Below are 27790 nucleotides of genomic sequence, written 5' to 3'. Positions count from 1 at the left end.
AGAGACTGAAGGAGCCTGAAAACAGATCAAACTTAACTTTTGACAATGGTGTGAACGCTCAATGGTGGCCAGTGTTGGAAAGTAATTGCTTGACTTAACATGATGCACTAACAAAACAAAAAAAGTTTCAAACAACTTTCTGCCGACGGTTTTTATACAGGCCAGATAAAAACAGTGTCTGTGTTTCCCCCAAAAGTAGGCGCGGCCATGAAAAAAAGGCAAAGTACCCGGTTGTGTCGGTCTGATGTATTGGTCATAAACAAACAGCAGACAAAATACATTTCTGTAAAGGTTATGTAAAAGTGCAATATGTATAACAATACATTAACATCTGTCATGTGGCAACAACATGCATGAAACTATCTATCTCCAACTGATCGACAGGACACCAGATTTTGTTGGCTGCCCACATGATGTAAACAATGGACTGCCTGAACTGCATCGCACTATAGTGTGCTGCATTGAATTGCCTTCATATTTGTATAAAGTGATACATTCAGTGGTGTAAAACTTTTAATCTCTTGCTTTGTTTATTCATTGCTTTCATACATTATATGTATGAGTTGATTGATACCATACACATTTACTTCACACTTTGTCATGTGAAACAAAAACAAATAAAACGGTAACTAAGAATGTGTTTTTTTGGCATTTATGGTATTACAACTCACAGCCCACCATCAATTACAACTAAACTGTCCACCGTCAATTTATGAAACAACTGGAATGTAAAAAGTTAATTGTTTCATTCCCTTATCCAAGCAGGAAAATGTAAAGTGCAAAAATCAACCACAGGTTTAAGACAGAATGCGTTAAATGATGTAGGACTGTAGGATATTTACATTGGTTTGTGTCGTAGCACCATTGATTAGAGTTAGTCAATGTATTATCTGCATGCAAGGTTTTCATTTGAGGAACAATTAAAGGTGCTATAGGTATTATTTGTATGTAGAGTAATCATTTAAAAAGAAATACACCCACAGCTTTTAGAAAGGTGTGGAATAAAAGTAGTGCTTTTCCCCACAAAAAAATATTGATTGAATTTATAATAAAAAAAAATATTGGCAGGGCCAAAATGAATGTTGTTGTTTACAATGAATATTGTTGCATGCATGTATCCCCTCCCTACTACCCACTTCCCCACGTGGAATGCACCTGACTGGATAAATGACATGCTGGTGCTCTAGTGCGACATCTAGTGGCTGAATTATCTATAGCACCTTTAAAACCACCTTGTACAGTAGAAACTATACATAACAGTAGTCATGGCTCACTATGTACAAGCAGGGAGAAGAACGTCAAACGTACATTATGACCTGTCCTGCATCCATTCACTCAACACAAAATAATGTCTCTCTTTCAACCTGGCAACCTTAACCACTGTACATTTCAATTTGTTCAACGCCGGCTCCGACGTTCCCAGTACCGTGACCTATATATATATATATCAATATATATATAAATACCTTTCAAGGATCGGAGACAATTCGACTTTCAACCATTTAAAAATAAAACATTTTAATCACTATATTCGTTCATCGATATGAGCGTTCACCCTGCAGTCATATCTTTATGGTATACAAAAGAACCTCAGAGATCTTAAAGTTTTCATATTTAGAAAAATTCCGTCTTCCGAGTTTAATTAATTGAAAGTGAATTGAACCTTTTCCAGATGCTCTCAATACAGTTCTCTCTTTCAATACATGTCTCTCTTTCAATATACTTCTCTCTTTCAATACACTTCTCTCTTTCAATACACTTCTGTCTTTCAATACATGTCTCTCTTTCAATACATGTCTCTCTTTCAATACGTGTCTCTTTTTCCATCTTTCTAAACACATACGACTTCTGACTCTCCTCCCTCTCACTTAGATCTGTATGATTCAAGGCAGTGCTAACGGTTGTAGTAAGGTGAAGAAACGACGTTTTTGAAAAGAGCGTTGGCATGCCGCGGTATCTTCCACACCAGGCAGCATAGTGAGACAGTAGTGAAAGCCATATTCCGTGTGGTCTTACTCCTCCTAGTGTCCATATTGTCTTACTACAACCTTGCTGAGCTATAGGATCAGGAGTGGATTCCCGTGGATGCAGATGGGTCTATCTTATTATTCAACGTGTGCGTTTGTCGGAATGGTCTACGTCAAACCCTTTAAATGTGTCCATTCCCCGACATTTGTCTGTTTTCCACGCGTGACGTGATTTGATGTTAGGTTCCTTTCTTCGATTCCCATTCCTGGAGAAAAACAGAAACAGGCAGAGGTTTGATGTTGAATACTGTCTCTGTCTGTCTCTCAAGCAGAACCCACTTCTGCTTTTCAATTACTCTCTACATTGTACAAATGTGAGGACTGCACACAAACAGAGAGAGACAAACACACACACACACACACACAAGCAATGCAACCACTATGAAACCCCATTATTACTACACTTGCACACACACGCTAACCTTGCATGGCAACTGGCTTCATCACACACACACACACATGCGCACGCGCACACACACACACACACACACACACACACACACACACACACACACACACACACACACACACACACACACACGTGTTAACATGGATACACACACAGAGGCAGTTGAGTGGTGAGTGCACACTGCACAGTGCTGAGCGACATTTCCACCATGATAATCCATTAGGTAATGACACTCTGCTGTGATGCTATTAACCACCCATAGAGCCAGGGAGGGAGGTCTATTAATAACTACACACTGTTTAAATGATTCAAGCTGAGGAAGAGAGAGAGAGAGAGAGAGAGAGAGAGAGAGAGAGAGAGAGATAGAGAGAGAGATGAGAGAGAGATAGAGACACAGAAAGGGAGACAGACAGAGTGAGAGAGAGAGATTTTTATTTTATTTTAGAAAAACATTTATTTACATAATTATCATTACAATGTGTATGTCAATACAATTAAATAACTAACTACACATTATATCGGGCAACATGTGTCCCCATCACACTTAAAACCACATGAGGGGCGCCCCAGTGGCGAACCACATAGCGAGCTCAGCCGCGACACGGCCGACCCAGGTTCGACTCCCGAACCCGTCGTTATTTGCCGAATGTCTTCCCCCCACTCTGTCTCCCATTCCTCCTCTGTCTCTCTCTACTGGACTGCCCAGTAGCGATAAAAACGCCAAATCTTTGAAAAAACCACATGAGATCTCACAATAAAAAAAAAGCTAAAATACACCTGGCCTTCTGCAACACAACAAAAAACATTGAAGCTCCACCCAAACAAAAAAAGTATCCATACTTCCATTCAACACATAATATGTCATCAAGAACAACATATGAGCAACCCAAAGGGGTCCCGTCAGTCCATTTGTGTCAGTTTTTATATCCAGCGCATGAAATAGATCCCCTTCATCAGGACCTTCCGTTCCACTGAAATAATCCTGCAACAGGTATTGTTCCCCGACGCTCCGCGCTTCAGTCCAATCGTCCAAACAGACCCTGTTGTGACAGGCTGTCCTCAGCCCCAATAAAGAAGCCACTTCCTCTGACCCGGCTACATCCACACCATCTTTCAGTGTCATTGTCCCAACTGCTTGCAGACACTGTCCAAGCCCAGGTCTACTCCCTTCCTGAATGTCCAGCCAGGCTCCATACATCAGAGGCTCCATGATCTCCAGAAGGAGTGCACAACACTATTATCCTTCATTATAATACTACATTATCAATTTTTTTGATCTTCTGCACAATTTTTCTCAGTCTAAAAACTTCCTGGGAAGTGTACCCCCCATTGTTCGTCAACCTCATTTGAGTCTTTGCTGAAAAAATAAACATCTCTAAATCTTCAAAAAAATCTCCAACTTTGACATTTTTCAAATTTTTTGTTGTGTGCAGGAACTGCTGTATCTGCCTGACTGCATAAAAAAAAATTCGTTGTGAATCAGACACTTGAGAAGCATTTGAAAACTCATCTTCCTCAGCACTTGGGACGTCTGTCCCCCATTGTTTTTCAGCCTCATCCTCGTCCATGCTGGACTGAGAGGAACCTGTGTCTTCTACACCCTCCTGACTCTCTTTGACCAAACTTGTCACTCCTTCCTTATCCTGAGAGCCCACCCCTCCATCACTTCCCACCACGTCATCCACTGTCTGACTGTTTACATTGTCCACCACATTCAGCTTTTTACCTATTACTTCACTTGTCATATTTTCCTTATTCCTTTTCTTACTCTGACGCGGTGTTGGGCTCGGGGGGACCAAAAAACCTCTGCTCTCCCCTATTACCTCACCACTTGTTGAAGGGGGGGCAGCATCCCTAACTCCCTACTCTGTACCTGCACTACCACTGGTTGACGGGGGATCAGCGTGTCTCACCCCTCCCTCCTCTGTACCTGCACTACCCGCAGCTTTGCGCTGCTGAGCCCCGTCTCTCACTCCCTCCTCTGAGGGGGGATCAGCGTCTCCCACCACTCCCTCCTCTGTACCTGCAGCTCTGCGCGCAGCACTGCGTCCCTCCCAGGGCTTAGATTGTGCACCTCTCCCCTCTTCCCTCACACAATCGCGGACCAAATGTCATTCTTCTCCGCACTTGAAACACTTTGAGTTTCCAGAGTTCACAAAAACGACGTAGTCAAAATCATCAACTCTTAATTTGAAAACCAAATCAATCTCTTCTCTGTTGTTCTCGAGAATCATTAAAACCTGTCATCTCAGGGCGGTTAGGTGGTCGAGCGGAGATTGCGTTCGTCACCAGCCCCGGAGCTGTGAGCTTGGTTCGCCTGTTCGAATCCAGCTCACAGCTCCGGGGTTGTCACCAGCTTGGCTGGCCGTCTGCACTGATACAATTGGCTGTATCAGAGGGTGGGAGAAGCTGGCGGGGTGGGTCCGGGTCGTTGTAAACAGCGACTCCTACAGTTCGGTCGGGGCGCCTGCTAAGCGCGGATTGGACGTGAGGGGGATAGTGTGGTCCTCCCACACGCTACGCCCTCTCAATGAGAATCCGCGCTGCCAGGTGAAAAGAAGCGGTGATTGGCTGGACGTGTGTCGGAGGAAGCACGTGGTAGCCTCCACTCTCCCAAATGATCTGACTGTGGGGGGTAAAGCGCAGCGACCAGGAAGGGACTGGGAATTGGCATACGACTAACATTGGGATGGGAGAAAATCGGAGGAAAATGGAGGGGGAAAAAGACCAAAAAAAAAAAGAAAAAAAAAAAACTGTCATCTCGGGGGTGCTCCAGTAGCACACCATGTTACCGCGCTGCGTCGCGGGACTCCGTGCTGCGTCACGGATCTGGTTGACTCCGAGTTCGATTCCCGGACTCGCCGTCATTTGCCGAATGTCTCCCCCTGCTCTCTCTCCCGTTTCACCCTACAACTGTCGGTCATGCTTGACCAGAAAAGCGATAAACGCTAAAAAATAAAGTAAAAAAAAAAAAAAAAAAAAAACTGTCATCTATGTGAGACAACATGTTTTAACAGCGGAGATTTGCATCCAGATGAAAGTTTCCTTATCGGGGAAATTATCCTCCCATATCGTGCAAGTTGATTTATCAGTATTTCGTCACTTTTGAACGGCGGGATGTTATTTATATTAATCCTTCTGCCTAGTGTGGAGAGAGGCTCCACGGCAATAAACACATCCTCTATACTGACTCCGGATTCTACAACCGAGTGCACCTTCTCAAGACAGTTTAGAAAAATGACAACTCCACTGTTCATCCTCGCGGCTGATTTCACACTTTTATGTCCAACGACCTTACCTATTGCCAAGCTGCAATCCTCTACGGACACATTAGAAGAATTCATCTTTAGACCATGCTTACTACCGATTTTGGCAAACTCCATACTGGCGTCTGACGTCAGCCCGCGGCACAACCTGGCCGACTGCCAAACAAACAAACTCCCCACTTAACCCTATACACGCCAAACACAGAGCAAACTAACACTACACTATAATTACAATATAGCATAAATAAATTTAACTATCAGGATAAATAATGAAAAACCGAAAAACTCACTCCTCACGCAGCTCCACTCTCCAATCTCCAATCTCACTCCCAGCATGCACTGAGAGAGAGAGAGAGAGAGAGAGAGAGAGAGAGAGAGAGAGAGAGAGAGAGAGAGAGAGAGAGAGAGAGAGAGAGAGACACACAGAAATGGAGACAGACAGCCAGAGAGAAAGAGAGAGAGGGAGGGAGGGAGAGAGAGACATAGGGAGAGAGAGAGGAAACATCCTGGAGTCTGTTTCAGGTACCTTGGCTTTCTGCATGACGGTTCCTCTGGATGAGGCGTAGATAGACGTGGGCCTCTTCAGCATCTCTGACGCACAGTTCACTGGTACAGAGTCACTGTAGATATTCTGGCTCTTTGTAGAGCGAGGCTAGACAGACAGGATCAAAAGTAAGGTTAAGTGTGGTGGTTGGGATGACTTCACTTTAAAAACACCTCAGGAAGTGGATTTTATTGTAAAGGTGCTATAGATACAAATGTTACGTAGACTAATCTTTTAATTTTTTTTTTAAATAAATAATACATCCATAGAGCTTTTAAAATGTGTGGAATAAAAGTATTGTTTTCCCCCCAAAAGAATATTGATTAATGAATTTGAATTTACATGTTGCATGCATGTATCCCCTCCCTACTTCCCATTTCCCCACGTGTAATGCACCTGATTGGAATGACATGTTGATGCTCTAGTACGACACCAAGTAGCTGAAAGTTATCTATTGATCAACTCTATCAACAAGTAAATGAGGATGGATGCTCCATCATCAGGCAAGTAAACCCGCCTCACTGAACTGAGAGTGAATGGCTCCCAGCCCGGTTGCGTGAATACTTTCGGCAACCAACATGCCCTTCCGCGTTGCTCTGATTGGCCAGCGTTGGCCAGCGCTCTCCTGCGTGAATACCAGCGCTCTATGCTCGTTTACCCTCTACGCCGCGCATGCGCATGAGGCTCCCCCAGGTTAATAATAATGCGAGACGCAACGCGATAATCCCCCTGGTTAATAATAATAAATGGATATCGCAGAACACGCCATATTAGCAACGCTGGTTAATAATAATAAGCGGGTATCGCAGAACATACATGATAATACAGCTGTCAGAAACTGTACATTGTAACGCTATATAACATAACGCTATATAATGTTATTTCGCGTTTTATTCATACCGTTATTTCTCGTGACAACACAGCCCAGTACCATGTTCTACATATAGAACCTCATCTCATGCACCGGTTTGAATCAAAGCCCTATCGAAAGTACTCAAGCTCTACTGTCTTTAACTAGTATAAAGCATCAATGTGCAGAAACTACATTAACGCACCACAGCCTGTCACAAGCAGTAGAGATGTGTCGTAGCAATCCGAAGTGACATTGACCACCAGCCTCTTTCTCTTAAGGCATTAACTGGGTTAATTCATATAAATGTTATATTGTAACTGTCTAGTTAGGCATTAACTGTGTTAATCTAAATGTTACATTGTAACTGTCTAGTTAAGGCATTAACTGGGTTAATCTAAATGTTAGGTATTGTCACACCAGGATCAGTTGGTATGATGAAACACATGTTATTATATGTTTGATTGAAATGTTGTGTCTTACTAATAATAACTAATTCCTTGGTCAATAGAAGTCTCTGTGATACTTTCTGAATATGATGTTCCCAAAATGTTTTACACTTGTGCCAATTGCGTGCGTTTGTCTAAGTATTATTATTCTAAGTATTGCTATTATTATCTACCGCCGCTGCGGCAAAACCTATTAAAACCTGCCGCCGCTGCGGCAAAACCTATTAAAACCTGCTATTAAAACCTGCACAGCTTGCGGCTGTGTGGCAAAAACCTGCTTGCCGTGTGAGTGCCATCAAAAAGAAAATGCGCATGCGCGCGTTACTGGCGTAGGGGGAAAACGAGCGTAGAGGGCTGGCCAATCAGAGCAACGCGGAAGGGCATGCAGGTTACTTGCGGTGTGTCTAATGTACCTTGGCTTGTGGCTTATCCTCTACCGGGGCCCCCAGTGCCCCCCCCGCCAGGCTCTTCTTTAGGTTCTCTTGGACCCGAGTCAGACGGAGCTCCAGGTCCACTCTCTCAGCCTCCTTCCCACGACACGCCTCCTCCAGCTGGGACAGGCGCTCGCACAGGGAGGACGTTCGCTTCTCTGCTCCGTGGAAGACACACACACGCACACACACACACACACACACACACACACACACACACACACACACACACACACACACACACACACACACACACACACACACACACACACACACACACACACACACACACACACACACACACACACACACACACACACACACACACACACACACACACACACACACACACACACACACACACACACAGACTACAGTTACTCTAAGTCACTTGGGTATCCCTATGATCTGAACGGGTCAAAGTTGTCTTAAAGGGGCAGTTAATTCAAAATACATATTGTCCCCCTTACCCAGACTATATATCCATCCAGATAGTTTCAGTGTGATTCTCCTAGTTTTGGAGATATCTGCAGTAGAGATGTCTGTCGTCACTCCAATACAATGGAGTTGTATGGCGATCGGTTTGTAGCGCTCAAAGCACCAGAAACCACGACTCAAGATAATCCACAGACCTTGTTGTGAGCAGTTTTTTTTTGTTTGTTGATCAAATTTGTCGTGAGCAGTTTCATGTAAGAACAATTTTCTACTGAAGTACACCCCCATAATAAAGAACGGGTTGTGTACTTCGGTACCTTTCATCCTAAATTGAACTATTCACTACGATACAGTAGAAAGCTATCCGGCTGCAAGCTAGCCTAGCTTAGCACAAATAAATAGAAGCAGATAGAGACCAGCTAGCCTAGCTTAAAACTCTGTGAGAGGTATCAGCTTCCATTAATTTGTACTAAGCTAGGCTAGCTTGCAGCCGGATAGCTTTCTACTGAACGCACAGAGAGGAAACTGGTATCTATCGTCTTGTCTGACTCTGGAGAACACAGTAAGAGCGTGTCCCATAATGTTGACGTGTCCCTTTAACTGGATCATAATGTCAACCCATTTGAGGATGATCAGATTACTCTAGCCTGTTTAGATGGTGGTTGTCTGTTGGAGTGGGGCTCAAGCAGTGCTTTTGACAGCTTACCAGACTGCATGGTAACATAGTCCCAGAGAGGTACTTACCAGACTGCATGGTAACATAGTCCCAGAGAGGTACTTACCAGACTGCATGGTAACATAGTCCCAGAGAGGTACTTACCAGACTGCATGGTAACATAGTCCCAGAGAGGTACTTACCGGGGGAGGGGTACATACACTCAGAGACACACACACACACATGGTCGACAACAATAACAATCTATATGGATTTTCATTTCTTCCATATTAGATGGTAATAAGAGTCTCAAATTGATGTGATTCAACACATATCCCAATAAAAAAAAATGGGATACATGCCGTGTGAGGCTAGAGAGGGAATCAAGCGAGGGAATTGAAAGTGTGCGTGGGTATCGGGTCAACGTCCTCTGAATAGTAAACAACAATAACACCCATTGTGATATACGTCTGGATCGCGGCAGCAATCTCACGGATGAACGGAGGCGTTGGTAGTTTCACATTTCGAAACGGCAGGAAGAGGCCGCTGCTGGGAGAGCGGTCCGTTCGTCCGTAAGATTGCTTTGGTGATCGGACGAATGACTGCACACGCGTTCTGTATGGTAACTACTTCGGAGCAACAAACAACAGACTCCTAGAACTGAAACAGTTGAACCAACACGTTTTGAATAAACATAATGTCATAATCTCTATTTCTTTGTCTCCTCACCGGTGGCTGCTCCTCTCTCTCCCCCCTCAGCCGTCCCGCTCCTCTTCTTCAGCTCCTCTTTCCCCTCCCTCTTCTCCTGTCGGAGGGTGACCAGCGCGTTCCGGACCCCGTCCCTCTCGCTCTCCAGCTCCTCCTTCTCTCTCAGGTAGCGCTTGGCGTCCTCCTCCGCTCGCGTTTTCCCATACCTCCCGTACTGGTTGGCGTCTGGGCGGGGGGTTAGAGGTGAAAGGTCAAACATGTAGGGGTTGTGGGAAGGAGATGTGACATCTCACGCCTTTCAATATATATATATACATATCTGTTAGCAAACTGAAGATATGCAGAAAAGGACAAAGTCGAAGGCCACATTATGTATAGAGCAGGAGGAAGAGGAGGATGATGTCACAATGAGAAGAGATGAGGAAGAAAAATCACTCCTGCACACACACACACACACACACACACACACACACACACACACACACACACACACACACACACACACACACACACACACACACACACACACACAGACACACAGACACACGCACACACTCCTGCAGAAGGAGAGGTTAGGAGGGGAGGCAGTGGATCTAATGTGAGTGTCCAATAAATCTCAGGTTTCGTCCTGAGGCCCCTGGGGGCCACTGGGGTCTCCGGGCCTTTGATGTGTCTGAACCACAACTCTCTTCCCACTAAAGCCCTGAGAAACGGCCCTGAGAGGAACCCTGAGAGCCAAGAGCCAAGAGCCAAGAGCCAAGAGCCTCGTGTACCAGTGTATCACTTTCCCCGACCAGGAAGACGGTTATCTCCGCCGCTCACATCGGAGACGGAAACCAAATATGACGAAGCTAATCGGAAAGGAAGAGAAAGAGAGAGAGGATCGTGAACAGAGAGAGAGAGAGGAAGAGAAAGAGAGAGAGAGGATCGTGAACAGAGAGAGAGAGAGGAAGCGAAAGAGAGAGAGAGAGAGGAAAGATTACTGAATGGATGAAGGGAGAGAAGGTAAGAGAGAGGGGTGTTGACCTTGACGAGAGTCCATGTACCATAGACTGTACCACTGACTGTTATTGAGACACCAGGAATGTGATTTCACATAACACAACATAACAGTAACAGTAATGTAACATAATCATAACATAACATAACAGTAACGTCACATAGCGTAGTGTAACGTAACGTATCATAACATAACAGTAACATAACATAACATTCATTAATTTGATGAATACTATAATCCTAAATATATTACAGTGCCATGACTGCATACATTTTACAGTACAGGTATCACACCCATAACCCCAGCACTGGGGCTTTAACCCTTGTGTGTTATTCAGGTCTGTGGGACCCATTTAAAATGTTTACTAAAAGATGAATATTTTCTTTTAACCTGAGACTCATTTTCTGTGAAGAATTATATTTACCGCTGGAATCGACCACTTAGTAGAATTTCTGCCAAATTTCCAACTCAAGTTGACAAGGACTGATGATAATCCTCAAATCATTCATAAGTAAATAAATCCTGGGCGGGTGGGGATTAGTACAGTAGAGAGACAGACAGTAAGGGTTTGAATGAGAGAGAGACAATGTATGTATGATATATATATTATATATTCACTATGGGTAAATGTATTGTAGAGAACAGTTGTGATGAAGCCTTACTGGAGCCTGTGCGCTTGAGGGAGACCGCGGACCCGTTCCTCCCAGACTCACTGCCGGAGAAACTGGAGCGACGCTTCCCCTGATTCTCACCCGGCCCGCCGTTCTCCACAGGCTGGGAGGATGAGGAGGATGAGGAGGAAGAGGAGGAAGAGGAGGAAGACAGAAGGGGAGCAGGAGAGGAGGAAGAGAGTGAAATGAGCATTTAGCATTTTAGCATTTAGTATTTTTAGATGATATATTAGATTAGATTTAGATTATTGAATTATTAGATTATATATTGCATATATTTAGCATTTCGTTTTTTTTTAGATTATATATTAGATTCGATTTAGATTATTAGATTATATATTGTAACTATTTATTGTAGGGCAAATATAACTGAGAGGGCATACATACCCTCATATGCACATGTCCAGAGTTAATTATATTGTGTACACTGCCTTTTTATTCTATTTTTATTTTTACTTCTCCACTGCACTATAATTCTGTGACCTGTACCATGTCGTCTGCTACCTGTACCTCCCCTCCCCCCTCCCCCATGCTGCTATGATGCCTGAACTTCCCCAAGGGGATCAATAAAGGAATATCTTATTTTATCTTATCTTAAAACAGGAGATAAAAGGCTTCTTATTTAGGTCGTCATTTAGGCTTTGTTTCAGACTGCAGGCAGATCAGATCAGTAAAATACGGGGGACATATTTTCTGGCTTCTCCCGAGTCTCCAGTCTAAATAGATCACTCCTCGCTTCTTCTACATATCTCTCTCTGATAAGGCAGGGGATTTAGAATTGTAAGCGGCGGTTTAAAAACAGGAAAAGTCGCCAAAACGAGCTCGACATCGCAGATCAGGTCACCCGACGTCACCAGCGTCAGTGCGTTCTCTGCAACGTGATATAAGGTTATAGCCTCTCGCTAACAGCTTGACAAACAGTAGTGAGTGAGACCAGAGTGGAGAGCCTCTCAGCCAATCACATCGCAATATCCGAGGCGTGGCAGTTCGCCACGCTACAGGGGCGGGGTCTTGAGCTAAACTGGATTGGGAATCCTTAGAACGCCTTTGGAATCCTATTTGAGTGGCCAGAGTGTCCGGACTGAGACACATCTGTAGAAATCTGATTGGAATCGAACTTCAAACCACCTCCAAATGTGGTTTGGATCAGATTTGCAAAAAAATCTGTTTTTTTCCCCGCTGTCCAGACTTTCTAAAAATGTATCTGGATACATATAGATTTACATTAGTCATTTATCTGACGCTTCAAATTGTGAACAACAAGTCAGCAGGAGGGGAACACCTCTGGAGGCTAAGGGCCAGTGGTATTGTTTGTCAAACTAGCAGTGCTGAACTTGAGTGTTACACTCTGATAGTGCATAGTAGTATAGAAAGTGACCCAATACAATCTGGATTTGAATCTGAACATGGCCTTATATTTCATCTATCAACTTTATATGACGTTGTGGTGTGTTTGTCTGTGTGTGTGTGTGTGTGTGTGTGTGTGTGTGTGTGTGTGTGTGTGTGTGTGTGTGTGTGTGTGTGTGTGTGTGTGTGTGTGTGTGTGTGTGTGTGTGTGTGTGTGTGTGTGTGTGTGTCTGAGCAGAGCTTTGGGTGCATGTCACTGGGGTTAAGAAGGAGGTTTACAGGCAATAAAACCACCCTGACCTCTTGCCTTCCTTTCACCAGCCTGATCTCTCATTCTGTCTCTCCACTTTCTCAGATAGTCATGCACACACGCGCACACACACACACACACACACACACACACACACACACACACACACACACACACACACACACACACACACACACACACACACACACACACACACACACACACACACACACACACACACACACACACACACACACACACACACACACACACACACACACACACACACACACACACACACACACACAGTTCCCCCTCTTCTCTACAAAGGGCAGTCATTGACAGGCGTGTAACAGAGCTCTGTCTGTTCTGGTGAATGATCAGGGGTGTCATGTTCAGACAGTGACAGTCCCTAACAGCTGTGCACACACACACACACACACACACACACACACACACACAGACACAGACACACACACACACACACACACACACACACACACACACACACACACACACACACACACACACACACACACACACACACACACACACACACACACACAGACACACACACACACACAGACACAGACACAGACACACACACACACACACACACACACACACACACACACACAAACACACACACTGCATCAAAGTAAACCCCCAAATATTGGACTAATTCCTGTACACAGAGTTCAGCAGGACTAGGAGAGAGTGTGTGTGTGTGTGTGTGTGTGTGTGTGTGTGTGTGTGTGTGTGTGTGTGTGTGTGTGTGTGTGTGTGTGTGTGTGTGTGTGTGTGTGTGTGTGTGTGTGTGTGTGTGTGTGTGTGTGTGTGTGTGTGTGTATTCACTGTTCTCTGGTATTTCAGCAAACACCCCGATATTGTTGTTGTTAATGATAATAACAGAGAGGTTCTCATCCAAGAAGTTGGCTGCACGTTTGACTACAGTCTAGAGGAAGCCTTTACAACCAAAATGTTAAAGTATCAACTGTTGGAGCATAACATATCACAACTTGGCTACAACTGTAAACCTTTGGTCTTCATATTTGGAAGCCTGGGTCATGTTCATAAGTTGGGTGTTAGAGGCCTTCAGATGACCGGTCTTCGAAGAGAAGAGCCAAACAATTAGCAAGATATTGCTCAGTGTCAGCAATTATTGGCAGCCGGGCAATTTGGAGAAGACGCTGCTATCTGTACCCATGAGCTGTGTGTGATTGTCAGGTTCATCATCCATGTGTGTGTGTAACTTTGGTTGCCATTGTCAATTTGGGCACGAATGTATCAGAATAACCCACAATGTACAAGTGCACTGATAATATTTGTGTCCTTTAAACATTGTCTTTATGTTTACATAAATAAAGATTATATCTGTGTGTATGTGTGTGTGTGTCTGTTTATGTATGTGTGTGTGTGTGTGTGTGTGTGTGTGTGTGTGTGTGTGTGTGTGTGTGTGTGTGTGTGTGTGTGTGTGTATGTGTGTGTTTATGTATGTGTGTGTGTGTGTGTGTGTGTGTGTGTGTATGTGTGTGTGTGTGTGTGTGTGTGTGTGTGTGTGTGTGTGTGTGTGTGTGTGTGTGTGTGTGTGTGTGTGTGTGTGTGTGTGTGTGTGTGTGTGTGTGTGTGTGTGTTTATGTATGTGCGTGTGTGTGTGTGTGTGTGTGTCCCACCTGCATGTCCTCATTAGGAACCTCGTCATATGTTCTGGAGTCTGTGGACGTACTACTGGAGGAAGTAGCCCACCTAGAGAGAGAGAGAGAGAGAGAGAGAGAGAGAGAGAGAGAGAGAGAGGAGAGGAGAGAGAGAGAGAGAGAGAGAGAGAGAGAGAGAGAGAGAGAGAGAGAGAGAGGGGGGGGGGGTTGATAGATGAAGACTGTGTGAGAGAAAAACATTAGAGCTAGTTTCCTGGCATTGATGATCCCTCCATCATTAATGAGAGGATCCGTCTTTTGTCTTCCAGACACATTCTAGTGTTTATGTTCTGGTAAAGAAACAACTGCCGTCTCACTCACAGGAAGGAGTGGCGGGCGGCGTCGCGGATGTTAGCGATGGTTTTCCACGTCAACGTAGTCGTAGTGAAGAGACTCTGGGTCTGCTGCTGAACCTGTCTCTGCTAGGAGGACACCTAGCCACCTGCCCAACTCCTCAGAGCAGCTCGCCTAGAGGAGAGAGAGAGGGGGAGAGGAAGGGGGAGGGGGAGAGAGAGAGAGAGAGAGAGAGAGGGGGGGGGGAGGGAGAGAGGAGAGAGAGAGAGAGAGAGAGAGAGGAGAGAGAGAGAGAGAGAGAGAGAGAGAGAGAGAGAGAGAGAGAGAGAGAGAGAGAGAGAGAGAGAGAGAGAGAGAGAGAGAGAGAGGAGAGAGAGAGAGAGAGAGAGAGAGAGAGAGAGAGAGAGAGAGAGGAAGAGGGGGAGAGAAATAAAGGGGGAGGGGAGAAGGGAAGAGATTAAGAGAGAAAGAGAGAGAGAGAGAAGGGGGAGAGAGGAAGGGGGGGGTGAGAAAGAAAGGGGGAGGGAGAAGGAAGAGATTAAGAGAGAAAGAGAGAGAGAGAGAGGAAGGGGGGGAGAGGAAGAGAGATATATAGAGAGGAAGGGGAGGGAGAGAGGAAGAGAGAGAGACATAGAGAGAGAGAGAGAGAGAGAGAGAGAGAGAGAGAGAGAGAGAGAGAGAGAGAGAGAGAGATGAGAGAGAGAGAGAGAGAGAGAGAGAGAGAGAGAGAGAGAGAGAGAGAGAGAGAGAGAGAAAAAAAAAAAGAGAAAAGGGGGGAGGGAGAGAGGAGAGAGGAAGGGGGAGAGATATAGAGAGGGGGGAAGGGAGAGAGGAAGAGAGAGGGAGAGAGAGAGAGAGGAAGGGAGAGAGAGAGGAAGAGAGAGAGCAGACACAAGGCATCATTAGTGACCTGAGAAACCCTAGCATTTGTGTAACTGTTGTAACTGTCAGTGCTGCTATTGCCTCCTTTAAGTAGGAGAACGCTGCAGTGTGCTCTCTTACCTCCAGAGCAGCCACCTCGGTGCTGGGCCCGCAGGATGCGCATGGCGAAGGGGTGCCTGGGGGCCCAGCCCGGGGGACCACCTCACAGCCGTGGAGGGGCAGGGAGGGCAGGCTGGTCCGCTGGACCCTGCGGTCCTGGTGGAAGTGGAGGGTTCCTCCCCACACACAACACCACTGTCTCTTCCACACCTGGTTCACCAGGACAGACAGGTAGCCTGCAGACGGAGACGGGGGAGAGACCAGGGAAACGGATTGACTTTTAATCTTAAAATGTTATTAAAACAGCATCTTTTGACAAGGGATATTTGAACACATGTAGAAACTATATGTGTATTTACGTGTTTTTTTATGATTGTAAAAGTGAGTTACAATTATGAGGTAAAATACACTGTACTGGGTCCTGTGCATTGTTATGTTATCAACATCAATCGAATTAACTGTAAAATTAGGCGTGTATGAACATAATGTGTGGGCATATAGTTGTGTACAGATAAGTATTTAGCTATTTCATATAGTAGATTATTGTATATTGGATTATTGTATATTGGAGTTTGTCTTGTCTGTTTGTGTGTGCACTAGTCTTTGTCCTGTTTACTTGTAATGATATATGTTATGATGTAAGTAGTATGTCTCTGTGTGTGTGTGTGTGTGTGTGTGTACTAGTGTTATGTGTTATGATGTAAGTAGTATGTCTCTGTGTGTGTCTCTGTTTGTGTGTGTACTAGTCTTTGTCCCTGTTTACTTGTAATGTTATATGTTATGATGTAAAAATTATGTATGTGTGTGTGTGTACTAGTCTTTGTCATGTTTACTTGTAATGTTATGTTATAATTATGTTGCATGGTCACACATTGTAGGTTTTTTGTGGACCCCAGGAAGAGTAGCTACTGCAATGCTGTCGCTAATTGGGGATCCTAGTAAACTAAACGTAGATTGTGACCGTGACAACACAATACTTACATCATAACATATAACATTACAAGTAAACAGGACGAAGACTAGTACACACACAGACAAGACAAGCTCCATAATACAATAATCAAACTATGTGAAGTTGCCTTTGAGAACCAATGGTTCTTGAGCCATAACGGCACATGGGGCAGGAGCCTATCTCCTGTTTCCGTAGCGTGAGGCAGCTTGATGTACAAGTACACCCCTTGGACATGACGCTAGTATGTCGCAAGGACTTCCCCCCAAACCAACCCTTGATGCTGAGTGTCAAGCAGGGGGGGCTATGGGTACCATTTTTTTTAAATAGTCTTTGGTATGACTCGGCCGGGGCTTGAACTCCCAGCCTCCTGAACTCAGGGCGGACACTCTACCCACGAGGCCACTGAGCCGGTAAACTATGTGAAGTAACCAAATAATACGTAACGTACATACATAACTATATGCCCACACATCTACAGTATGTTCATAGTGTAATTTAACAACTAATTACAATTTTAAATAATATCATTCTAACATAATGTATACCAATACAGTGTATTTGACCACATAATTGTAACTCGCCTGACGCCAGTGACCTCACAATGCTAATGAGCATCTTTGATAAAACCCTTGAGACAAAGGTATATATACCATTTAGAATTATTTTTGGGGTAGTCGCAGGTGTGAAGTCAATCCGAAATCTTTTAGAGTGCGAATGTAATACACAACCCCCCGACAAGTACTCAAACTTTGAACAATAAATGTACACAATGATTCAATGTTACCATCTTCATCTGCATCTTTTTTTCACTGTACATTTTTCCTCATATTTTTATATTCAGATGTCACTTTATTGTTTACGCTGTTTATTTTTCATATTTGTATATTTCAGACTAAACTGTATTGCCTATATTTATGTCTACCTTCTATTACCCTGCCCATACCCTACCTCCCTTCCCCCCTCCCTTAGGCTGCTATGAAGCACAAATTCAGAAAAAAAAGATTTCACCTGGAAACCCCCAAAATAGAAAAGCCTTATGGTTCTTTCGTCTCAAGGATACAATTACAGAGTGAGATATGAGGACAAATAGACAGTGGAAGAGGACGGGGAGGGGAGACCTTGTCTGGGGTCGTTGTAGGACGTGCGGGGGTCCCCAGGCCGCGGTGGCTTCTTCTTGGAGAAGGTTATGATGCGTGTGATCTTACGGCCCGCTGCGAACGGCCCCCGCTTCCCTTTACCTGAGAGGAGAGTTATTATATAGTTACCATGCAACATGTGACAGCATCCAATTCATCTATTAGTCTTGTGGATAAATAAAACACTACATGTGATTGCGGACAGATTAAAACTTAAAGGAACAAGTTTAAATGAATGGAAGCAGATACGGACCAGCTAGCCTAGCTATTTTTACATTTACATTTCGTCATGTAACTTGAACGCTTTTATCCAAAGTGACTTACAAGTTCTGTACAACAGGTTAGCAAGAAGGTACAACTCTGGCTATGGGTCAGTGATATTGTTCATCAAACAGTGTCGAACTTGAGAGCTTGAGAGCTGTTGGCCAAAAACACCTCTCCTGGTGTTTTAAGCTAGGCTAGTGGTCCGTATATGCTTCCATGCATTTGTGCTAAGCTATAGGCTAGCTTGCAGCCGGATAGCTTTCTACTGAACGCACAGAGAGGAGAGCGGTATATTATATCTTCTTGTCTGACTCTGGAAAAGATGGTAAGCACATTTCCCACAATGTTGGTGTGTTCCCAATCGGGGATTTCTGAGGCCTAGTTAAAGGATGACTACAGTCTACAGTTATACATGAAAAGATGAGTCAGCAGGGATATTAAAGCTGAGTGGGTGAATGGAGAGTGAGAGTAGAAAAGAGAGATCAGACACACTCTTACCGTTCTCTCTGCAGGGGTCCCCAGGAGAAACGCCCACGCTGTCTGAATCTGACGTGTTCTTCTCTCCAGACAACCTCTGAAGGAACCAAACACACACACACACAGTTTCAACAATTCAGTCAATAGCGTTCATGTTGTCCACAGGATCCCTCAGTCAGCGGAGATCAAACCAGAGCTAATCCTGCTCTGCTCCCACTGTCTCTCTCTGTCTGAGCCAGCAGACCAATTAGCAGCTATGACAGTCCAGCGCCAAGGCCCACAGAATCCTCTATTACTTATAGGCTATATCTGCTAGATCTGAGGGCCTGTCTGTCTGTCTGTCTGTCTGTCTGTCTGTCTGTCTGTCTGTCTGTCTGTCTGTCTGTCTGTCTGTCTGTCTGTCTGTCTGTCTGTCTGTCTGTCTGTCTGTCTGTCTGTCTGTCTGTCTGTCTGTCTGTCTGTCTGTCTGTCTGTCTGTCTGTCTGTCTGTCTGTCTGTCTGTCTGTCTGTCTGTCTGTCTCTTTCTTTCTTTCCTTCTTTTCTTTCTTTCTTTGTCTGTCTCTCCAACACACACACACACACACACACACACACACACACACACACACACACACACACACACACACACACACACACACACACACACACACACACACACACACACACCACACACACACACACACACACACACACACACACACACACACACACACACACACACACACACACACACACACACACACACACACACACACACACACACACACACACACACACACACACACACACTCGTCACCAACGCAAGAGACACCGGGTTAGAATCCGGGTGTCAGCATTGCCTCCGGCTTGGGCCGGCCGTCATACTGGCTCAATTGGCAGAGTCAGCGGGTGGAAGTCGATGGGTGGTAATCTGGACGTTGTGGACAGGGACTCCTACAGGTCGGTTGGGGACGCCTGCACAGCAGAGACAGGAAATAGCGGGGGTAGTGTGAGCCTCCCACACGTTACACCTCGCCAATGAGAGTCCGCGCTGGCAGGTGAAAAGAAGTGACAGGCTGCCTCCTCGTGTATCGGAGGGGACACGTGATGCAAGGCTTCTATCCTCCCTACAATCGGCCAGTGGGGGGCATATGCGAGCAACGTTCAAGACAGGGGAGGGGAGAATTGGAAACACGAAATTGGGATGGGAGAAAAATTGAAAAATAGGGAGAAAAAGTGGATAAAAAAAAAACAAAAAAAAACTAAAGAATGTGCTTAGTATTAATTGCGGTTAGCGCTATGCTAACATTATCCACGTCCGTTATCAAAGAGGATATGACATAGCTCCTGTGTGTTGGTGGTAACTGTAGCTTGGTTCTGGCACACAACATTATTGTCAGACAATCTTATCCCATATGTGGATGAATGCTCTGCTGACTGGCTGGGATAACAGTGTGATGTCAGTGAAATCTTCAGCTCTGATTGGTCTACTGTTCAGCATATGACACCAGTGAAATCCTCAGCTCTGATTGGTCTACTGTTCAGCGTATGACGCCAGTGAAATCCTCAGCTCTGATTGGTCTACTGTTCAGCGTATGACGCCAGTGAAATCCTCAGCTCTGATTGGTCTACTGTTCAGCGTATGACACCAGTGAAATCTTCAGCTCTGATTGGTCTACTGTTGTGGGGACAGAGAGACAGACAGACCAAAACTGTTACAGACGGCTTCGAAAGACACAGTAATGAGCCAAACCAAACCATTGTCTTCCTGAAGTCTTCCCCTCCCCGCCCACCTCCTCTCCGTCTCTCTCGCTCTCCCTCTTCTCTTTCAGTGCCGGTATTTACAGCTGGGCTCGTCTAAATTGCAGCTCTGACAAGGTGACGGAGCTGTAATGAGGGGGTTGTCGGATGTGCCAGTCACAGGTCCTGACTGACTGCCTCCCTCCCTATCATTGCTGTTCTCCTGCAGACAAACACATCCCGCCTCCACTTTGTTCCACCAGGATAAATATGGTGCACACTTAACGCCGTGTACGTTACTTTGTCATTCGCAATAATTGCTCGGGGGGGGATTTTCCAATGACAACACAAGTGTTGTTTTCCGCTAACTTTCCCTTCCCTCGTATGAGGAACACAGGTGTGCAGCGTGAGACAGAATGTTCACACTTACCTTGTCCAGTTCTGTTTTCCTGGGAATGATGGGAGAGGCTGGTTCCTCCAGTCCTTTGCCCTGGCCGCACACCTCTCTCACCACCTGCAAACACACCGTGGAATGAAAAACAAGTCACGTCAAGTGTTCCTTTATTAATCCCCTTGCCGTCAATGCAGGTGTCATAGCAACGTGGGTGGGGGGGGGGGGTTACAGGCAGGAAAAGATAATAGAAATAGTAATAATAATAGTGGAACATAATAATAATAATAATAATAATAATAATAATAATAATAATAATAATAATAATAATAATAATAATAATAATAATAATAATAATAATAATAATAATAATAATAACAACAATAACAATAACAATAATAATAATAATAATAATTATTATTATTATTATTATTAATAATAATAATAATAATAATATACATGGTATGAAACTTGCTCAGCACTAGTTGTACACTGTATATGGTGTGCCTGTGGTGATTTTTGTATATTGCGTTCCTCACTGCGTGATCTCCAACCTTTGTTGATCAAGTTGCACGTGTTTTAATTGATTTGTTATCCTTGCTTTTTGCCTCGTCTTGTTGTCTTATAATTTTATATGCTGTGTGATTTTTAAATGCTTTTTCTTTTTGCTTATTTCTGTACTATGTACACTCGACGTGACTGTAAATGAGGGAAACCTCAATTGCCTTTCGAGTTAAATAAAGGTTTGAAATTAAATTGTATTAAATGAAATGCAGGAATAGCAGCATTTCAAGGACAAACTAAGAAATCAACTAAAACAGGTACAACTTGATAGACAATAAAATAGAATAGAAATATAAAATATAAAATAAACAAAAAAAACACTTTCAAGCTCCTTTGCAAATAATGGGAGAACAGGTGAACATCCTACTGTCTACATGTAACGGTTAGTGTGCAGCCCTCATCCTACTGTCTACATGTACAGGTTTGTGATCATCCTACTGTCTACATGTACAGGTTAGTGATCAGCCTCATCCTACTGTCTACATGTACAGGTTAGTGATCATCCTACTGTCTACATCAGGGGTCTCAAACTCGCGGCCCGCGGGCCAATTGCGGCCCGAGGGATGATATTTTGCGGCCCCCTACTTGACGTCAACGTTTAGTGTTAATGCGGCCCGCCGAGTCGTTGCGCGAGAGTTGGACGTTTTATTTATTTAATCACTTGTAGGCTACCATAGCGCAGGCTCATGACAGCAACGTTATGTTAGTGACTTGGTTGAAACGTGATTCCGGAGTGATATCAAGTAAAGTTTAAGGAAAATATATCCTCGCTATCTCCTCTGACTGCGAGCAGTGCTCTGCATAAGCGGCTGGCTGCACTGACAACTGTCTGTGTCTGTGTACGGGTCTGGTCCAATCACATTCAGCATCCCGTCAGCGTTCCCCCCCCTCACCCACAGTCTGCGAATCAGATGCAGAGTAGGGCGGGTCTTCACGGATTGCATGTCGTCTCTCTCTTTCAGTAATGTCAGAGCAGATTTGACGGCGCATCTACAGTAAACTCGCTCCCAGTTTTATCTCCGTGAGATTAATCATAAATGTAGCTACTAGCCTAGTTTCGCCAGCAGAAAAATATGGCATTTTAAAAGATGGTCAGTAAAAGAAAAGTCGACTGCAATTCAAAGGTGAATGGACTGAAAAATATGCGTTCATCCCGAGTCCCAGCACCAAACCAATGTGACTATATGCCAAGAAACGGTAGCTCTTGTGAAGGGTGGCAATTTGAAAATAATGTATGACTGAGTGATGGAGACCATGTTTGAAGGCAAACAAAAGCAAATCCCCCTCAGATCGCACAGCAACCAGAATAACTGAAATACTGGCTGGTGATTTGATTAAACAGATAGAATAAAAAAAAATTCACAGTGCATTTCCATAGCTGTGGATTTGATTGATTGATTGAAAAGTTTATTAACAGATTGCAGAATGGGTACAGTACAGTACAGCTCAATACATACAATTGTTAAGGGGATGCAGACCAGAGAAAGACTTTCGACTTGTTTACATCAGGGTCCCCCATTTTCAATTCATCATAACATATATGACATACATGACATACAGATAGACAGTACTGCTACATCTATACATTTATGACATATCAGATTTGCAAATACAGTACTGTTTGTGATACAAAAGTGTCCAGAAAAGGAGTGTATATACATTTGGCATAGAAACTGTACATTGGAGGAGGTTGGTTGGGTGGGGTGGGGTTGGGTGGGTTGGGTGAGGGCTGTACATTGGAGGTGGGGGGGGGGGTTGGGGGGGTTGGGAAGGGGACACACACACATTTTACACTGTACATTGGAATATTGACAAAGCCTTACTTGGTCATTTACTGTACAACTAGGTTAGGACATTTGTAGGGGCCAGTTTCGAATTGCAGTCTCACGTAGGTGTTTTTTGAGAGTGTTTTTGAAGGTGGGTAGTGATTCACATTCCTTTACAGCTTTAGGCAGGGCGTTCCACATTGATGTGGCATAATTGCGAAACGTGTTTAGTCCCTTGTTTGATCCGAATCTGGGTTTTACATGATTTGTGGAGCTCCCTCTGGTGTTGTGATCGTGGTATTCACTGACCTTTGGGAAGTATTTTGACATGTACATGGGTACCTTGGTCGCGTAGTGTATCTTGTAGACCAGGCCCATTGCAAGTTGCTGTACTCTGTCGTCTACTCTAAGCCATCCTAGGTTGTCAAAGTGGGCAGGGGTGAGGTGGGTTCTAGGAGTCAGGTTAAGTAGTAGTCTGACTAGCTTGTTTTGAGATGTTTGTAATTTGTTTTTTAGTGCCTTTGAGGTGCTTTGGTACCATGAGGTGCAAGCATAGTCGTAGTACCCTTGAATGAGTGCTCCTGCTAGAGTCCTCAGGGTATTCTTGTTTACCAGAGCGGAGATCCGGTACAAGAATCGCGTTCGTTGGTTGACTTTTTTTATTACATTGGATGCCATTTTGTCACAGGAAAGATTAGCCTCTAGGATGGAACCCAGGTAGGTAATTTCATCTTTCCTTGTGATAATATTGTCACCCACTGTAACCGAGAAGCCGTCGGTCTTGCTGAGTTTGTTATTTGAACCGAAGAGAATGGACTCTGTTTTGCCCATGTGTAATGATAGTTTGTTGTCGGCGAGCCATATGCAGATTTTGCCTAGTTCCGAGCTGAGGGCTTTTTCAACCTGTAACTTGTTCTTGTCAGAGACCAGCAGGGCTGAGTCGTCCGCAAACAGGAACAAGTTGCAGTCACAAGCTGACGACATGTCATTTGCATAAATTAGGAATAGTAGCGGTCCTAGTATGCTTCCTTGTGGAACACCACAGCTCACTGTACATGAGTCCACTGACACCACTGAGAAGCCTATGTTCTGAAGAACCATTCATGTTCTGAAGAACTGTTCATGTTCTGAAATGTTATTGCTAAAGATTGAGAAGATTGGATCAGTTGTACTTTTTTTTGAATACTTGAAACCCTTTTTTTGTGGAATATTTGATGCGGCCCAGCCTCACCCAGACTCTACCTCCAGCGGCCCCCAGGTAAATTGAGTTTGAGACCCCTGGTCTACATGTACAGGTTAGTGATCATCTTACTGTCTACATGTACAGGTTAGTGAACATCCTACTGTCTACATGTACAGGTTAGTGAACATCCTACTGTCTACATGTACAGGTTAGTGATCATCCAACTGTCTACATGTACAGGTTAGTGAACAGCCCTCATCCTACTGTCTACATGTACAGGTTAGTGATCAGCCCTCATCCTACTGTCTACATGTACAGGTTAGTGAACAGCCCTCATCCTACTGTCTACATGTACAGGTTAGTGATCAGCCCTCATCCTACTGTCTACATGTACAGGTTAGTGAACAGCCCTCATCCTACTGTCTACATGTACAGGTTAGTGAACAGCCCTCATCCTACTGTCTACATGTACAGGTTAGTGATCATCCTACTGTCTACATGTACAGGTTAGTGAACAGCCCTCATCCTACTGTCTACATGTACAGGTTAGTGAACAGCCCTCATCCTACTGTCTACATGTACAGGTTAGTGAACAGCCCTCATCCTACTGTCTACATGTACAGGTTAGTGATCAGCCCTCATCCTACTGTCTACATGTACAGGTTAGTGAACATCCTACTGTCTACATGTACAGGTTAGTGATCAGCCCTCATCCTACTGTCTACATGTACAGGTTAGTGAACATCCTACTGTCTACATGTACAGGTTAGTGAACATCCTACTGTCTACATGTACAGGTTAGTGAACATCCTACTGTCTACATGTACAGGTTAGTGAACATCCTACTGTCTACATGTACAGGTTAGTGAACATCCTACTGTCTACATGTACAGGTTAGTGAACATCCTACTGTCTACATGTACAGGTTAGTGAACAGCCCTCATCCTACTGTCTACATGTACAGGTTAGTGAACATACTACTGTCTACATGTACAGGTTAGTGAACATCCTACTGTCTACATGTACAGGTTAGTGAACATCCTACTGTCTACATGTACAGGTTAGTGATCAGCCCTCATCCTACTGTATACATGTACAGGTTAGTGATCATCCTACTGTCTACATGTACAGGTTAGTGATCATCCTACTGTCTACATGTACAGGTTAGTGAACAGCCCTCATCCTACTGTCTACATGTACAGGTTAGTGAACATCCTACTGTCTACATGTACAGGTTAGTGAACATCCTACTGTCTACATGTACAGGTTAGTGAACATCCTACTGTCTACATGTACAGGTTAGTGATCATCCTACTGTCTACATGTACAGGTTAGTGATCATCCTACTGTCTACATGTACAGGTTAGTGAACATCCTACTGTCTACATGTACAGGTTAGTAAACAGCCCTCATCCTACTGTCTACATGTACAGGTTAGTGAACAGCCCTCATCCTACTGTCTACATGTACAGGTTAGTGAACAGCCCTCATCCTACTGTCTACATGTACAGGTTAGTGATCATTCTACTGTCTACATGTACAGGTTAGTGATCATCCTACTGTCTACATGTACAGTTAGTGAACAGCCCTCATCCTACTGTCTACATGTACAGGTTAGTGAACAGCCCTCATCCTACTGTCTACATGTACAGGTTAGTGATCATCCTACTGTCTACATGTACAGGTTAGTGATCATCCTACTGTCTACATGTACAGGTTAGTGAACATCCTACTGTCTACATGTACAGGTTAGTGATCAGCCCTCATCCTACTGTCTACATGTACAGGTTAGTGAACATCCTACTGTCTACATGTACAGGTTAGTGATCAGCCCTCATCCTACTGTCTACATGTAAAGGGTCTCACCCTGAGCCACCGGTGGGCTTGCTCCTTGCTCTGCACGGCCAGCACCAGCATGTCTCCGTTGGGCAGGGTGAAGCGCAGCTCGTGGCGCTTCCTCTTGCTGTCTTTGGGAGCGTAGACCACGGTGCACTGGGGCAGTGGCAGGTCCACGTAGGGAGACGTGTCCTTGGAGCTCTTATAGCACTGTGGGGGCAGAGGAGGACCCAATCAATGACTTGTACTGTGGCAGAATAGTAAACCCCCTGCACCCCATTACCCTCCCCATCCATTCACCTTTCGTCTCTCACCTTCAACCCCCCCCCTCTCCATATCCTACCCCCCCCCCCCCTCTCTCCATCTCCTAACCCCCCCCCCCCCCCTCTCTTCCATCTCCTAACCCCACCCCCCCCCCCCTCTCTCCATCTCCTAACCCCCCCCCATCCAATCCAATTGTCTCTCCCACCTGGACACACCCACCTTCTATGACCTATAGACCAGCGCTTCCCCTGTCTCATGGAAGCTCGCCGGGTCTCTCCAGCCAATTCTCCTGGGTTGTAAGCTAATAAACTTTATCAACTGAGTCTACCGTTGTCTGAGTAAATCCTTACTCACATTTCACCCATGGTACCTGTTCACATGAAGGGTTAACAGTAGGGATGATCGATATTGGCTTTTTTACCGATACCGATATACCGATATTGTCCAACTCTTAATTTCCGATACCGATATCAACCGATACCGATATATGCAGGGTTTCCCCCCCCCCCAAAAAAACTGAATAATTTCAGGTAATTAACATTACATATCTCTTGTTGTGGAATTAACACAACATTATGCATACTTTTGACAATAAATAAAATCAGAATTTGTTCTTACTTGCTTGTCTGTGTAAATAAAGGTTATAGAAATAAAAAAAAAATTAAAAAACCGATACCGATATTTTCCGATATCACATTTTAATGCCAATATCGGCCGATAATATCGGACATCTCTAGTTAACAGCAGTGTTGCATGCTTGTTTCTGGTTCCTTTTTATTTAAAATGTAAAATGAAAAATGTAAAATGTCTCGTGGGCCTCACCAATACCCGCCATCTCCCCCAACTCTCCTCAAACCTTTCCCTCTGTAGTCTCAGTCAGTCTTTCCATCATCACGATCATCCATTCTCCCTCTGTGTGTGTGTGTGTGTGTGTGTGTGTGTGTGTGTGTGTGTGTGTGTGTGTGTGTGTGTGTGTGTGTGTGTGTGTGTGTGTGTCTGTGTGTGTGTGCTTGTTTCTATACAGCAGCCTCTCTCTCACCTGTAGCCTGTTCTCCCGTATGACGGTGAGTTGTTTGGCCCACTGGCCGAAGCGCTTCTTGCGCAGCAGGAAGGCACAGATGTGGCAGTCCCTCGCGGGGGGCATGGAGCTCTCGTCTGAGGGCCACTGGTGTGTGAGACGGACCCCGGGGCTCCTCTCCTCCTCGTCCTCCTCGTAGGACTCATAGG

At 44.6% G+C, this 27790-nt stretch overlaps 1 protein-coding gene across 1 annotated transcript; it reads right to left on the bottom strand.

Moving 5' to 3' along the window:
• Positions 1-351: 351 nt before the first annotated feature.
• afap1l1a (actin filament associated protein 1-like 1a) lies at positions 352-27784 on the bottom strand. The gene is given in 16 exon segments (XM_084331665.1): positions 352-2233; positions 6229-6354; positions 7959-8134; positions 9796-9999; positions 11437-11548; positions 14716-14788; positions 15058-15098; positions 15100-15204; positions 16033-16056; positions 16058-16105; positions 16108-16247; positions 18082-18201; positions 18862-18937; positions 20990-21073; positions 26330-26509; positions 27603-27784. Coding segments are annotated over 16 exon segments (1641 nt in total). The 5' UTR covers positions 27708-27784; the 3' UTR covers positions 352-2206.
• Between the last annotated feature and the right edge of the window lie 6 nt (positions 27785-27790).

This window comes from Notolepis coatsorum, assembly GCF_963971535.1.
Source record: "Notolepis coatsorum genome assembly, chromosome: 16".
In the NCBI taxonomy this organism is placed as follows: domain Eukaryota; kingdom Metazoa; phylum Chordata; class Actinopteri; order Aulopiformes; family Paralepididae; genus Notolepis; species Notolepis coatsorum.
Note: the sequence above shows the minus strand (reverse complement) of the source record. Positions and strands in the feature narration are given on the sequence as shown.